The sequence below is a fragment of the Calypte anna genome, chromosome 14, assembly GCF_003957555.1.
Source record: "Calypte anna isolate BGI_N300 chromosome 14, bCalAnn1_v1.p, whole genome shotgun sequence".
NCBI classification, from domain to species: Eukaryota; Metazoa; Chordata; class Aves; order Apodiformes; family Trochilidae; genus Calypte; species Calypte anna.
In genome coordinates this window covers 10,125,811-10,142,303 of record NC_044260.1, presented here as the reverse complement: position 1 = coordinate 10,142,303, position 16,493 = coordinate 10,125,811, and the positions used below count along the sequence as shown (strand labels likewise).

General features: G+C 41.4%; 1 protein-coding gene across 1 annotated transcript in view; it reads right to left on the bottom strand.

Moving 5' to 3' along the window:
• Window positions 1-16,493, bottom strand: part of XYLT1 (xylosyltransferase 1) — a 155,564-nt gene that overhangs the window by 23,851 nt on the left and 115,220 nt on the right. Inside the window, exon 5 of the mRNA XM_030460103.1 lies at window positions 9,281-9,361. Within this exon, the coding sequence (XP_030315963.1) occupies window positions 9,281-9,361 (81 nt within the window). The remainder of the gene's footprint in view (window positions 1-9,280; window positions 9,362-16,493) is intronic.

The window sequence follows — 16,493 nt, the reverse complement described above, 5'->3', positions numbered from 1 at the left end:
ACCCAAACAAAAAAACTCCACCTGACCATTTAAAAAAAAAATCCTCTATTTACAAACACCCTCTGCCTATTTCCATTTTAGGGCTTACAGTGAAATGATCCCAGAGAGCTCAGTTATACAACTTCTGCTTTAGTGTCTGACACTGGCAATAGAAGAGTGTGGCCACACTCCAGATGAGAAGGTCCCAGCAAATCTTTATGCTTTCCAGAAGAGTTCTCAGGCTGCATTTTTTCCCCATATGTACACAGTTCTATGACTTTCTTGAGTTAATGGCTAGAATAAGTAAATCTTGGCATATGGAGTCAAATTTGACAATTTCACAACAAACACCAGTCCTAAAATCCAATACAACAAGGTCAATAGAATAAAACTCAACATACTTTCCAACCATTCATCCTCCAGCAAGGCAGCACAGCTCAACTGAGGAGCAGTGAAACCTTTAGAGACCTGAAAAGAGATGACCCATTTCCTTACACTTCCTTCTTGAAACCTTCCTAGAAAAATTGTATTGGGTTTTAAATACCTGCAACAACCAAATAGGAAGCAGATGTTTATTTCTCAGAAGCCTCACCCTTACTGGGCCTGCTTCACACAGTCATTACACTTGTAATAAATAATGCATTAGCATAGCAAATAATTTCCTTTTATCTATGAAGCAATAAATTATAGAAGCAGCTTTCCATTGGATCACTGCTTACTATTCATTTATGTTCTTGGGAGCCAAGGGGACCAAACAAATTTTAGATGGCCAGAGGCTGAATGATCCTTCCTGAGAAGGCAGTGTGCCACCTCAGCAAGCCCTGGCTGTGCTGCTGGCACAGGAGGCTGAGTTGCAACCAAAGTGGAAATGGTAGATGAAGCTTTCATTTATTTTTTTTTCCCCTCCAGTCTCTCTTCTAGGATGACTGATGCAGCTAGCTACTCCAGCTATAGTGATTTTGGTGCTCAGAGAGGGAAGAACTTACTCTAAGCATATTGGATATTGCCTGAGGGAAAGGGAAAGGTGCTATCTTTATGCCATGTAGGCCTTTTCAAGATAAAACCCACTCAAACGCTACAAACAGTTCATAAAGATTCTTGACAAGCCATCCAACAGTGCTTGCAGCAGCCATCTCTAAAAAGATAAGAAGATGGAGGGCAAAGCATGACCCTGTCATTTGTTTCTAGTCTAATGCTGCGTTTCCTTAGTTTCTGGTTACAGTTAATATAATACCAAAGCAGTGCATTTTATAAAGAAGTGCCAAGCTTCAGAGAGAAAAATGAAATGCAAAAAATGGTGATTTTTCCCAGCAAGTCTTTCTCACTTAGGCTTTACAGGACATCCAGCACATAACTCAGATGCTTCCTTGAACTTCAGGAAAGACCAGCACATGTCTCACACTGTCCCTGAAGTTGCCAGGGCAGTGACACACAGCTGCACCAAGGTCTGGTTAGCCAAATACAGTGGGGATTGCCATCAGCCTTTCTCCTGATCTAACACAAACAGGAAGAAAATTACTATTATGAGAACAGACTGTCAACCAAGAGAAAATAAAACTAAATAAAGCTAGGGTTAAATAAAAACATGCCATTTTACCTTATTTTATACAACACTTCATCTAAGGCATTTTATGCTTTTCCTTAAGCCATTTTAACTCTATTCCTAAAGAACTTCCAATTTTGAGGAGCCTGGATTACACTTGGAAGCAAGCATCAAAGCCAGCCCAACATGCCCATGTCCTGTCAGCTCAGCTCTGCAATCTGAGTGTCTGGAAGGTGCCCTTTGGCCCCAGCTCCCTGGATGCACCCTCGGGGTCTACATGGTTCTGGGTGGTTATTTTTATACTTGGTTAAAAAACCCCACTGCCTGCAGCACATGGTCTGTAAGTTGAGTCTAGATAGTTAATTGTCCAGACAGCTCATGATTGCAATCCAGCTTTGGGAACTCCTCTTACTTTGTAGTGTATTTAAATATTTATAAATGCATTTCAAATGAGACTCTGGGATTGTATCACACACAAAGCATTTGTAAGATGTTTAGCACACGCTCCTGCAACATGAATATAAACACATAGCTCAGCTCTTCTGATGATGTGTTTTAACTACTAATAAATACTGTTGCACAGTCAGACAAAGAGCTCACTGTTTGCTGGTGACTAGGAATGAATAAAACTTTCTGAAATATCAGAGATGAGCAGCTTGCTAAATGTTACATAGCATTAACATCATCCCTAAAAGGCTTATGTCTCAAAATACATTTTTTTGGGTGAAAAGGTTTCTTCTAAAGTGTTTTACTGGTTTTGGCCTCTTGCCTAGAAAACCTCCCATTGACATTTAACTGTTAACCAGGTGCCCCTCGCAGGACCTCAGCATCATTGCTCATTATACAAGAGGAGCATACAAGTTAACTAAACATCAGCAAAGTAATTCATTACAAGTCAGAAGTCAATGCCAAAGCAAGGATCTGCACAGCTTGAAGCTCCACTAGCACCTTGATATTCTCCTTTATGTATGTGTACAAATTCTGCACTTTGTTTTGCCTCTATCTCCTCTGTTAACTCTCTTCAGACAATAAACTTGAAGAAGTTGGTCACTTTTGGGGGGAAAAGTCAGGTAAATATTCTTAGGGATGAGAAATACCAGAGGCTGTGTTTGAACAGCCACCTTGGAAACCTTTACCAGAGTCACTCAGTGGGGAAGAACAGAACAGTAACTTGCAATTTCAGTGACCAAGTAGAAAGCACAGAACAGTAATTTGACAATCCTGAGTGCAACAGTTGTAACAAGTAATTAGTGAGCAATCTCTAGGCTACAATACATCTCCATAAACCACTCACTGAATAATTCTTTGTAATAAGCAAGTTCATAAAACCCAAACCAGCACAGAGCCATTTCATTCCCTGCCTGCTGCAGGCTGGAAATCCTAATCCCTATTCAGTTCAGTGATGAACTTCCAGTTGCCTGTGCCACAAGCCTGACTTCACCCCATTCCCAGGAGTTCTGTGAAGAGTTACAAAGCATTTTAAAAATCTGAAATAATTAGCAATTGACTATTTAAGCACAAAATCTATACTGCACCAGACAAGCATCTGCTTTTGTAAAGCTGTGATGCTGCAGTGCATTTCCCAAGACCTCTTTTTGTTGTGCCTTCAGGCTGTCAGCCTCCAGGGCTGACCCCCCACTCCCAAAATGAAGCTGAAGCTTGAAAAGGGGAACAATGTCAAAAAGAAATAGTACCTACTTAAGTCTGTCAAGATGAGAAAAATTTCCTCCCAGTATAAAAGGCAGCTGGCAGAAAACACAGAATGCACAATTCCTGCTGTTTCAAAAGGCTATGAAAAAAACAGAATAGACAAAATGGTGGAAGATAAAAAGGAAAAAAAATGTAACCTCCTTTTCCAATGCTTTTAAACTGCAGTGTCCAGAATGCAGATGTTATGAGGTCAAAAGTAAAATTCTTATCTTTAATTCTCTTACTCTGAGGAAAATATTAAAATGTGATCCTAACAATCATCTAATGCCAATGCACAAAACAGACAACAAAAATATCCTAAGAATTTATTTCTTGATTGAAATAGCTACAGTGAGATAGCACTCTCTTATCTGGCTTATTTGACATGCAAAAGCCAAACCTTAATGTTTCTCAGTATTTTAATGTTGCAGGCCAGGGAGAAAACTCTTCAAGCATATAAAAAAAACCCTAAAACCCACCCCTCTGAAATTGTTATTAGTTGTAGGAGACTTCCAGAGTCTTTTTTTTTTTTTTTTCCCCCAGTAATGACTACTAGGATTTGCCTTGGTTTGGTAACAGTTCCATACAGTCCCTGGTGAGTACAAGGCTTGGGAGGGAGTCTCAGAGACTTTCCTGTGGGTTTCTTTGTATGACTCTTCACTTATGATAATTTTAAGAAACACTGGAACAAGTTTTACAGGGATAAAACTGTAATGGCTTCCACTCACAATCAGGGAGGCCACAACATAAGTGATTTCTATTTTCTTTTCATATAAAGTAGGAAAAAAAAAACCAACCTGCAAATGATAGTGCAGAGAGATGTGGCATGAATTCAGCACAGGCAGACTCTAATATGAAACCTGACATTTTGCCATCTGTTTGTCTCAAATAAATGTCTTCTCTAGAAGATTTCTGGTCCCTCACCTCATTTTCTTCCCAACACCCACAGGACTGAGCAGTCTCTGCTCTGCAAATGCTGCTGGGGCTGAGTGACTGAGCTGGAAGCCATCTATCTGCATGCTGCTGCTGGAGCCACACACCACAGGCACTAATAAAAAGGGACATCTGGGGCAGAGCACACCCTGGTGTCCCCAGTAGCATCTCATGGGTGTTTCTGCTGGGCATTCAAACCTTCCAAGTGATTGAGGGCAAGTGTGGGTGCCTTCCAGGAGGGTTTTCAAGCTGGGCTTATTGACCTGTGGGTAAAACAGGGCCAGCAATATCTGTCCAACTTAACAGGGTGTTCCCTGGCATAGTTATTTTATAAAGTGTCTCAGGACCTCAGTTAAAAGGACCCAAATGTCACTACTTCTGCCACTGAACATGAAGTGTGCAGATCAATGTTCATTGGTAGCAATAACATTTCTGACTACTTCACTGGTCCCTTAGCTTTCACTTCCTAATTGCTGCCCTGCCCCAAGAATTATGGCTACTTAAAACCTTCTCACTTATTTCACCTTCCTGAACTTGAGGATGATCTAGCCTTTTATACTCTACCAAGACCAAAAAACTCCCTCTTTTGTCTCATGTCAAGATAATGGTTGTTTTTACTGCATCCTCCTATAATCTTCAATTTATTTGTGTTTTTCTTTGCATTGACAATTTAGCATAGTTTTCCAAAAGCAAGCAAAACTAAAAGCCCTATGAGGAGGCAAATTGTCCAGCTGAAGCAGTAAAAGCTTTATGGCTTCCATAATGCTTAGCATAAAGCAATAAGGAACATTTGAGAGCAAGCTGTAATGGCCACAGGTTTTAAGTGCAGTCTCTGCAAAGAAGATGCATGTTGCTATTTCAGTCACTGCAGTTCACATGCAACTGTTGGGCCTGAACTACAGACAAGCAAAAATAGATCTCCTTGGTCTGTGTGCTTCACAACATTCAAGTGTTTAAAAAAACATTAACCAAAAAAGTATGGCTGAGTGAAACTTGAGCCAAATGAATCACCAGGTATTTCAAATAAGCAGCAAGATAAGTGCTGCTGGGAACTAAGTGGTTAAACCAACAGCAGGGATAATATTTTTTTTTTCCTAGTATTTGGGTACTTACTGGGCAAATTAATTAATGCAATATGCAACAGCATGTACTGGGTGATCCATTTTCTAACCAACCACCAAACCACCATCAATCCAGTGTACAGAACACCAGTGACCAGAATGTGCCATGGTGGAAAAAAAGGCATGTTGAAAAGGTCATGAAACAGATAAACGTCAGCAGAGCTGGGCTGAAAGAAGTGGAGATTTTGGGAACGTGCTCCTGCCCTTCAGGAGTTAAGGTCTCTCCAGCCTCTGAGAACTGGGATGGGCTTGCAATGCTCCTTAACTAATAGCCCCGCAGCTCTGAAAGTGTCTGGAACCCAGGAGTCAGAAAGGGGAGGACAAAACTTCAAAGAATAGCATTAATGAGGAGAAGAAACAAGAACTCAGATACATTACAAACATTTAATGGCCTTTTCTTCAGCTGTTTGTATTCTGCCCATCAGCTCCATATTCCTCTAAGATGTTGCTGCATCCAGCCTTCACAGCATGCTTACACTGTCTCCCAAATGACTACTGTGACCAGGTTTCTGTAAAAAGCCCTTTTTCCTGTCTGCCATTGAAGATGTCACATTTGACTGTCTTTATATTTTATAATACACCAGCCAGGTGCTGCTCCTGTCAAAAACACAAATCTCTGGGTGTTGCAGATTGTAATTGCTCATACACTCCTGGGTTATTCTTTTGCTTTTCATAGTCTGAGGCACTGAAAAGTGAAGAAAATCTTATGTGTTGCCCACTAAGTACTGTGTAACAGCACCAGCCACTATATGCAATTTCATTTGCTACATCAAGCTCTCTAAGGAAATAATGCTTCTCCAGCTGAGTTAAGGAGCCATTTTCATGTCCATTCCCTCTTCTGTAGCCACTAAAGAAAAATCAGTGATGCACTTTTTAATGGCTTTGGCATAACTAAAAGCAAACTTCAGTCTATAAAAGGAAGCCTGGTTTCTCTCCCTATTTGGCAGTGAAACATGTACTGATTGTGAACATGGCTTGAATACAAAGTACATTGTAATTGAGCTGTATAAGCTTTTCAGTTTTAAGATGGCACTTCTCATCTCTTTCTCTCTGTTGTACAATCCAAAGACTACAATGACTTAAAATTCAGTTTCCAGTTGTTTACAAAGCAGACTCAGTTGAAAAGCCCATTGTTTTGGAACTGTTATTCATCCACAAATTAAAAAAAAAAAAAAAGCTGAAGCAAAGTTTATATATTGGTTTTGGTGATACTTAAATGCTGACTTCCTGTATTATTAGTTCAACATGTTTTGAGAAAAACACCTTGGAACAGCAAAATTATAATTGTACATGGGAAGTATTCCTTCCCTTGCCATTTTGAATAAAAAATCCTTTTTCAGTCTGTTTTGAAATGGGATGTCCCAAGGGAGTTGCCCAATAACTTGGAGGTGGGCTTGTGTCTTAAATCCTTTCCAAAAGCTGTCTTATCTATTTATTTTAAAACTTTTGTTGCCAAACCTTGAACCTACCATGCTCTGGGCCATAACATTCTCCCCATGGGATATTTCTTTTACACAGAGCTGTGACAAGGCAAAGCAAACAGCAAAATTTAAAAAGTAAGTGGGAAAACTAGTGGGGAAAAAAAATACATACATCTCTTTGTAGCAGGAGGAGCCTTTCTTGCTCCTGAAGCTCGACGAGCTGCTAGCCTCTGCATTGCCTCGCACCAGAGTGAGCTTCCTCCTTGTGGGTGTGTGTCCCACCTTTATTGCCCCCTGGTAATAGGGGGCCTGCCCTAACCAGGCACAGGTGGACTCACACCCACTCTTTGGCAACTCGAGGCACCTGGTTTATCTTGTTTCTCTACATCTCTTACTCTTAAATAAGAAAGTCACCAAGTCTGGCTGTGGAAATTCTCCATACAAGGGTCACAGGAGGCTGGGAGAATATTGTAAGGAAGCCCCACTACCCTCTTCTTCTGCTCCTCTGGTACAGAGGCTGCAGGCAGCAGGACACAGGGTGACAGCCCTGATAAGTCATGTCTCACCTGCCTGTGCTTATCCAAGGTATTTCAGTTCAGAAGCTTGAATCATTCTAACTACAAAGATAAACTTCACTGGTATGACTACAGCTTACACACCTCAGGCATTAAAGGGAAGTCTGTTGGGAATTATCTGTAAAGTGGGCAGGACAGGTGGTACATTCACCAGTTTAAACACATCTGAGTTACCAAAACATGAAAACTGAGAGATCAGGCTAGAGATCTTCACATTTGAGATAATTTCTCTCTCAGCAGGTGAAGGCAGAGCTGGAAATTCACCTGCAACATGGAGGACTAACTGCTTTGTGATCAGCTTCTGACACCAGCACTATCTGATTCTTCCCAAATACCAATATTACTCAGAGGCAGCTGCAGCCCAAGTCCTGTCTCTCCTGGGGAGCTGCCCCACCTCCCTGATAGAGATTCTGGGAAGCTGCCAGGGGGTGCTGTGAAAGGATCCACTCATCCAGTGGTCAGCAGTGGGAACACCTCTGAGACTTGGGGACTCACAACCACAGCACACAGGGCTGGCAAATCTGCACTGATGTCCTACACTATGTTCCCTGATGCACAGAGATTTTATGGTAGAAATCCAGGAAAAAAAGAACCAACACAATGACATGTTGTAATAAACCAGAAGGTATTCAGTTGTTTATACAGTCAAAGGGAACCACTCAACAAAATGGACTGTTATTCCTGTGAGAGGACAGCAAGTGGCACATTAGCTCATTTTATTATTAAATTAATACCAGATTAGTGTGTTTAATTGATCTAAATTGTTCTAACCCAGCTGAAGTTGGCATGTTCAAACCAGCCTGATGCAGACATGTCGTAATTCAGTAGTTATTTCCCTTACCCTGCTTGAGGAATTTGAGAAGAACCAAGTGGACCAGAGGAGCAAAAAAGTGGAGGAGCCTGACTGCTTTTCCCTGGCCTCTTCTCTTTCCCTTTCTACTTAACCTGCTGTTGATCACTATTACCAGCTAGACCTGAGCCTGCCAGGCACTCAGGCACTCTGCACTCCCCAAACCAGAGACTCTCCTGTGAAAACTGTCCACTCATTCAAATATTATTCCTTACAGTATTATTTTTTACAGAAAATTCTGCATGCTGAAGATGAATGCTTGTGAGGACTTCATTTGAACAGAAACACAACAGAATTGATAAATTTCATGATGAGAGCAACAGCAGCTCAGAAGCAAGACCTGTGTGTTATTCTAACCTCCTGCTGTGCTGAACCTGGGACTTGCTGTGTCACATTCTCAGTGTACACTGTCTGAACCCAGCCTTACAGGGTGCTTGACATATTACAGAATAAAGAGATGACCTGGTGACCCAAGTAGAATAAAACAATATTTTTAGCTGCAAAGCTACTGGGGCTGAAGTACATGTAGTTACTGGAACTGTTGGAAGACTGCTACAAAAGTAGCAATATAGAGGAAAAGTAAGAGTATCAATAAAGGGGAAATCCCACTGCAATCAGACAGGAAAGATTTTCCACCTGCAGAGGTTCTTTAAATCTTTGGAAACACAGTGTTTGGTCATTGCTTCTCAAACCACAAAGCTGTAATTATTACTGATGTGCTGTGGGAAACACAACACATTCCCTTCTCCCCAAGAGCTGTGCAGGGTGAATGAAGAGGAACATTGATCCAAGGACTCCAAAACTGCAGCAGATCATGATAACTCTTCTGCTACCATCCTCCCCCTTGCTAGCATGCGCAGGCTGGTACAGGCTCCCACCCCTGGCAGAGATGTTCTACTCTCAGCTTCCTCCTGAAACATCTACTTGTGCCAAGCCCCAGGGAGGGAACAAGCATCAGTCTGCTCCACATCTTCCTCCCAACAACAGCATCTTTGCAGCCCAGTTCAGGGAAGGAGCCATTCTGACCAATAAACAACTGTCCTCAGGAGAACGTTTCCTTCTCATTCACTTTCTCTTTCTTGAACGAGGGATTTCCGACCAGAAAAATCATCACTGTACAACAAATGTCAGTGCCATGGATACAACAAGCGGAGGAAAAGGTCACTTACCTGGCATTGTCCCTCCCGTGTGATTTCAGGAAGTTCATATCACGATACCTGGACAGGAATGCCACTAGCTGGTCATTTGTCCTGCAAGAGGAAGAACAGAAGATACACAAATTACAGTGTGAAAGTTACCATGTCTACAGTCATTTATACACTTACTGTTCTCATTTGGGGACCTCTTGAAGGCTTTTTGAAGGAGGCAGTTGCCGAAAAAACTTCCATCCCACTGCTGAACTTCAGTGCCTCCCTGTATGCTGGGAAGTTTCCTTGGAAAGCATTACAGCTTTGTTACAGCTTAAATTTCCTATCAACTCCTGGCAGATACTTTAAGTATTGTATGAGTATGTATTACATAACACTGCTTTGTACTTTTAAACTATGAAAACCCATCTGGGAGATGACTGCACTGATAGTCCTATTTTACTTGCTTTGCTAGATCTTTCTGAAGGAATCTGGTTAAGCAGCTACTGGCATTTCATGTTTTCATCCTTGTAACAGAGAAGAGGCCAAGGTTGGAATGCATAAAGCAATACAATTTGGATGTCAAAAAGCCAATTTAATTAATAGGAACAAAGGAATTTAGAAGATAAATTCCAATTAGTGTGACTGGCAATCTGACACCAACATTTTCAAAATTTCAGCTGACAAGTCCAAGAATGTATTTACACATGACAGCTTTTGTGGTCTGTTATTTCTTTAACAGTGGAGAATACATGTTCTGGATTTATCTAGGTCAGCATATTTAGGAAAACTGAACAGATCATATTACAAAGATCTTATATGCTGAGTTACAGTCAAACCCACAACATCATAGATACAAGACCTTTGAAGCAATGGTCTGCAATGGCAGAAAAACTAAAGATGAAACAGCTGTCAGCAGTGCTTTTATCTCAAAAACATTTCACATTATAAGCCACAGAAAATAAAGTTTGGTTTAACCAGAGTCCTGTCCAAGATGTGTTTAACTTCTGGGTTCAGAAACAACTTGGAAGTGTTATCAGCCCTGTAAACTATCTTCATAATCTCACTGTGTTTCTCTGGACCAAATGAAGGCTCTGCCCATCCACCAGCCAGAACCAGCAGGCTACAAGCACCTGAGACCCTCCTCCTTGTGCTCACTCATGGGAGTTGTAATTCCTCCCAGGGTCAGACTGCATCCCAATTTGACAACCTCAGAAAACTGCTTTCTGTATAGTAAGCTGTGCAGATTTTCACATTTGCTGCTCCAGTGATTCCCCATCTTACTGGGATGAATAGGCATTTAGTGAATTTACTTAGCAATGCTTCCACATGAAATGGTTTCAATGGTTGACATCTTCGGGTGAGTTTCTAGGCAAAAGCTGGCATGCAAAGATGATCCTTAGAAAAATAACCAGGTTTGGAAGTGCTTTAGCTGTAATTCCCTTACAGGATAAAAATCAAATCAACCGAAGTAACAGTCCACACCACTCAATAAAACATTTCTAGATTGCTCACCAACCTGCATTCTGCTGTTCAGCAATGCTTTGCCAAATGTATTTGGACTTGGGGCTGCCACACAAACTTTTCAATGTCTTTCACTTTTTAGATAACAATTATACATGCCCACACCATGTCTAGCTCTCCATTTTCCCATTTTGTTAAAACACTGGTGCCATCTTGGCCCTACTTTTAATATTATTTAAAAAAAAAAAAAAAAAGTTATATAGAGTTTTACTCTTTGTCAAATATGCTTCTTTTCATGTTTTGACAATATGGAAATAAACCATCACATTTCCATTTGATAGAGCTTCCTACTTTATAGAGCTTCCTACTTTTTTGACATTTAGATTTATGCAGCAAACCAATTCTGTGCTCAGCATGGGAGCTCACTGAATTTCTATTAAACTCTCACTCAAACTGCTTCTTCTGGCCCCAATATCATGAGGATGCTGCACATCACCTCCCAATTATTCCACCACATGATATTAAAAGAAAATCAAAGGTATTGAACATGCCACAGACACTAATGCAGTTGCTAAAATCCTCCTTTCACAGTCAGAAAACTTTCTCTCCAGGGGCACATTTCTTAAATGCCTCAGGTGGGGATTGCTACCACACTTGTCATGCAGGGTGGCAGCAGCCTCTCTGCCACATAACTCCTCTCCAGTTTCCTTTCCCAGGATCACTGTGACTGTGCAAAGGCAGAGCCCTACAGAGCCCAGATGTACAGCAAACCCACAGCTCTTTGCCAAGAAACTATTTCTAGAAGGTCTCCAGAGATGAAAAAGACTTCTGAGAAGAAAAATGGAACTATGGGGCAACCTCATCTATGGAGCTCAGCATGCCATTACTCCATGGTTAACCATGCAGATGTGCACACAAGAGCTCAGAAGTGGAAGAGCTGAGTGCCTTTGATTTTGCTACCTTCTTTTCAATAAATTCCAATAATTATGATTAAGCTCATTGACTTCAATACATGATAAATTTAATGTTACTTAACAGATTATTGTAAAGTGTTAGGACTTGTCACCATTGCCAAGACCCCTGTGGCAGAAGAGCTCCTTCTCTATTTCTAGCCTGGGGCTATCCCAAGCTGGTGCCCCCTCCCTCTTACACAAGGAGTGCATGTGTTCAGACCAGACCCCAGCTTCTGCAGCTGCCAGCAGCTCTGCATTGCTGCAAGGTGCTGAGGAGGTGTGGAGGCAGGAGAGCAATCCAGGAGATGGGGAAGAATTATTGGAAATTCCCACCTACACCTGTACAGTGTTCAGTGCAGCCTGAAAGCTTCGCTCCCACGTCTACTGGGGAGATGGCAGCACCTGGCAGTGATGCTGGGTGGGATCCTCCTCTCCAGTGAGGGACCCTGACCCATACTGGCCAGCTAGCCAAGGTGTGGGTGTGGCTAAAACCTACCAAAAGGATCCAACAGCAGAATGATTCAGCAGAAAAGCAGCAAAAACCTGCAAGATCTCTTTTCTTACAGCAAAATGATGAACCACAGAAATGCAGCATAACAACACAGAGGAAAAACTCCCATTGGAGGGAAAAACCTCTCATTCAGCTCTCAGACCATGGATATGCATTTTGACCCTCCCACTGATGCTCTCAACCCCACCTCTCTCCCCAAAAACAATTTAGTGAAAGAGGAGGCTGAGAGGAGCCTGACACTGACAGTAGGGAGAGGGAAAACAAAACAAAAATAAAACAAAACAAAACCCCTGTCATCTTAAAATGAAAAGAAAGGAGAAGGCTATATTTAGTTCTTGCTATCTATCACAGAACAAATATTAGCATGGCAGGCATTTCTCAGAGAAGCTGATTCCCATAACAGCAGTCTTTTGTTAAACGTACCATAAAAATGAGAATGACAGATATGATTTCAGAGGCCAACTTCGTGTGGAAGGCTCTAGGTGACTATTAACACCTCTGCTTTTACAACAGTGTTGTCTTAAATGACTTGTTTTGTCTTTCAAGTCAGGTTTAACAGAGGAACAAGACTACGGAAGAAAACTACTGCTTTAGCAGCTCAGCTTGCTGGAGTACTTGAGAGATTAAGAGTTCTGCTCCAGCAACAGCACTGCCATCTGGGTTGGGAACACACCCGTGTATTTCAAAGCATTTGCTTTCTGCATTTTGATGCTCCAGGCAGGGATCAGTCATCACAGGGGATGCAGCTACTCTCAGTGTAGGACGACTCTTAAGACATTTTATTAGCAATACAATCATCTTCACTGTACTTTCAATTATTGCTTCCCATTCAACCATTGTCTGCTTCCCATGGAAAAGAAAAGAACTAACAGCCACAAAAGAGTGAAAGTCTTCTTTAAATGTCACACTGCTGAATAAACCTCTTACTAGTGAGAATACATAAATGCCTGGGTACAAAGGGGAACTACTGAGAGAAAAAGAATATACTCCATCGGCTGCTTCCTGAGCTACTCCACAACTCATTTTCTATAAATTCAAGGCTTCAGATAGCATTCATAAAATAAATAAATAAGCCCATTGCTGACAAGCAGCAGCAGTACATGCTTTAATGAAAACCCTAAAGAGACCATATAAGAGAATTCCACCAAGGATTAATGAACAAATGTGATTAAAACTATCTACGACTCTGGACTGCAGCCAGAACACTGCCAGCAGTATTTGATATGTAAATGCTTCAAACATTTGCTATGTGCTCAGCCATTGATGCAAAGCCTCTATAGAGAATTTCTTCATCTAATTAGATATATTGGTTTAGCAAACTTGGGAGTTTATAAAAACCCTCAACGTCTCATTATTCTTTTAAAACAGAATATTCATGTTTGGAATGTTTTCCAGCTATATCCCATGAAACCCTGAAATGCCTTTAGCTAATGAAAAACTCCAGCCCTCTATGAGCTAAATAAGCCCTGCAGCTTTTATGATAATAAAATACTCACCATATGCACTCATTAAAACTTCTTAACTTGGTGCTTTTGACTTTCTTTAGCTATTTGCCAGGCATAAAGTAATCTACTCAATTTCCAATTATTTTATAGTGAATTTTCAATGCAAGCATTTAAATTATCCAAGATCTTATCAAACACACCATCCTACAGAGCAATCACTGGATCTCTGGTCTGGCAGAGGACGTAGCAGCATCTGCTTAGCTGTGCCATGCTTGTAGCTGTTCTGATCAGTGTGACTTTCATACTATATCCTCAGAAGTTATTTTATGGGCAAGGGTCTACATGTCCATGTGTGAGGAAGCAACCTGTGCAATGATTACATACAAGTAAAGAGCTGGGAGTTCTCCTTTAACTAACCTCAGATCTCTCAGGCACACAAGTACACTTATTAAGAAGACTTTTCCTGGGAGGTCAAACCAGTTGTACCTCAGTTTATCCATCTCCACCACAGATCCATCACACAATTCACTGATGGTTCAAGTTTTAATTCACTGATGTTCAGAAAACATTTTAACAAACTATCTCAATCCCAGGAGTACCCATCTTAGGAACTCTGTGGCAATGATATTTTCTAAGCATCCCTAATCCTGCAATGAAAAGTAAAGAAATAGGAAAACCACTCTGCTGTAATACCATGTCATATGCAACTCTTTTTTGCCCCAATTTTGAAGTAAGCTATGTATTTTACAGTAAAATTATGAGATGTGTTACTGTAGTTTTCCTTTCATAAATCTAATCTTATGTGATTGCTCAGCCTAGATTATACAGATGCTTATCAATAATGTATGCATGGAAAAAACTTGAATAGCTCCTCCCAAATGTACAACTGCACAGAATCTGGTACAAATGAAAATAATCAGAGAAAATCAGCTACATGCAGGACAAATTATTCCCTAAATAACCTGGTTTGATGCAGTCAACTCAGCAGCATTTTGGTAGAAAGGAAGGAAATGTTTCACCCTGATTTGTTAAGCAAATTTCTGCTTATTTCTCTATTTATGTTTATGAATGACCAGCACATCACTAACTTTTTTTTTTAAGCTTTCAAGCAGCAGGGAATTTGAGCCCATCTCACTGCTGGAGAATTGCTTTCTAAGAAGCCACAACAACCAGCTTAGTCACTTCATACTGGTATTGGGTCTTGCCATCTCCCTGCTTGATTTGTGGTATAAACCTAGACAAAAAATGGCCAATACAGTCTTCACATTTCTCATGGTCCTTCTGTGGCAGCAGAAAGATGTACTTGGGTAAAGAAACCTTTTTCCCATCCCACAAATTCGAAGGATAAGGCAAGAGGGCAAATACACTAAGCCAATGATACCGATGAATATTCCAACTAGAGTTTATCCCAAGAAATGAGTAGTGGGCATCCCAGTAGCAGAGGGGCCATGCAGTGCTCTCTGCACGAGGGATGCAGCTGAGAGCCCTTCCTCCTCCTGCTGAGACCCCACTGCTGAGCCCTTCCACAAACCTCATTTTAAGAGCAAACCAAGCTCTTCCTGAAGCTCCTTGTGGGCCTGCCACTCCCTTTGATCCCTGGATGCCGAATCAACCTGTCAGAACACATCAATTTAAAGGACTAGAAGGCAAAATGGGAAAACAGGGTCAGGCAAATGGGATTTAATGTTAATTCTGCACCAAGCCTGAGAAGATGGAAGAACAGGGCCTGGAGGGTGAAAGGGATAATGAATTGAGAGCTGATGGAAATAAATTTAATAGGTTTTAACAACAGAAAGTCACATTTTGTTACCTATATTTGGGTTGAGCAATAATCTTATTTTGACAATCTGTGCCAGTGATGACCTGCCCTACTCTTCATTGGGACTGTTTTGCAGTGAGTCAGTGAAGAACGTAGCACCAGGATGAGGGGCACAAGCATGTGGCAGAGAGGAGGTCTGAGAAAACCACAAAGGGAATGTATAGATCCATTAACTGATGTAACCAGGCTGACAGGAAGACAACTGGAAGGGTGGGAGGCTGGTGCTCCCAACTCACTGCTGTGCTCAACAGAGCTGCCACCAATATAGTCTTATTTAATCACAAGACCAGCAAAGAACCAGTGGTTCACTTCAACTCAAGAAAAGACTATACAAATGACAAGGAAATTTAAGTAGAATTTGTCACCATCTGGTCTTCTGACCCTGCCAAGTCCTTACTGCCTCACAGACAGTAGGTGACCTGGAGTGATGTGCTGGTTGCCTCTCCCCTCCTGAGCTGCAACACTTCACAAACCCAGAGGTCCTCCAGGCACTTAGTGATGACACCCAGCACTGGTGTCTCTTGAAACACCACATGTACCAGTTTCAGGTACAGAACAAAGATTGGGGTGTTTCAGCCTTCAGCTGTAGTTCTGCAGCTGTCACCAGCAATGTGACTGCAGGAACAGTTTCAGTGCCTACACAATGCAAAGATTTAGCAATGACATCGACCCTCCCAGAGTATTGCCACAGAAATCCTCTGGAAGATTGCACCTGACTTGCACCTGACTGCCATGGAGCATCCCACCTTCAGAATACAATGCTAAAACATTCTCCTGGGCTGCCCCAATTATTTAAAGACATAATGTGGCACAAATCCAGTATAGACATTTAAGTCTTCAGCTGGCCCAGGAATGCATAGCTGCAAGATTACTTGCTGGAAACTACTGTGGGGCAGCAAACTTTTAAACAGAGATGAACTCTGTATTTGGAAAAGACTTGGCCCCAAACCAGTTCCTAATGTGGCAAAGAGTGCAATTATCCTGATGAAAGGTTAGGGATGCTTGTGCCTACAGCTGGTTCATCAAGTAATGCTGAATGATGGATATAATTAAACAGTGTGCA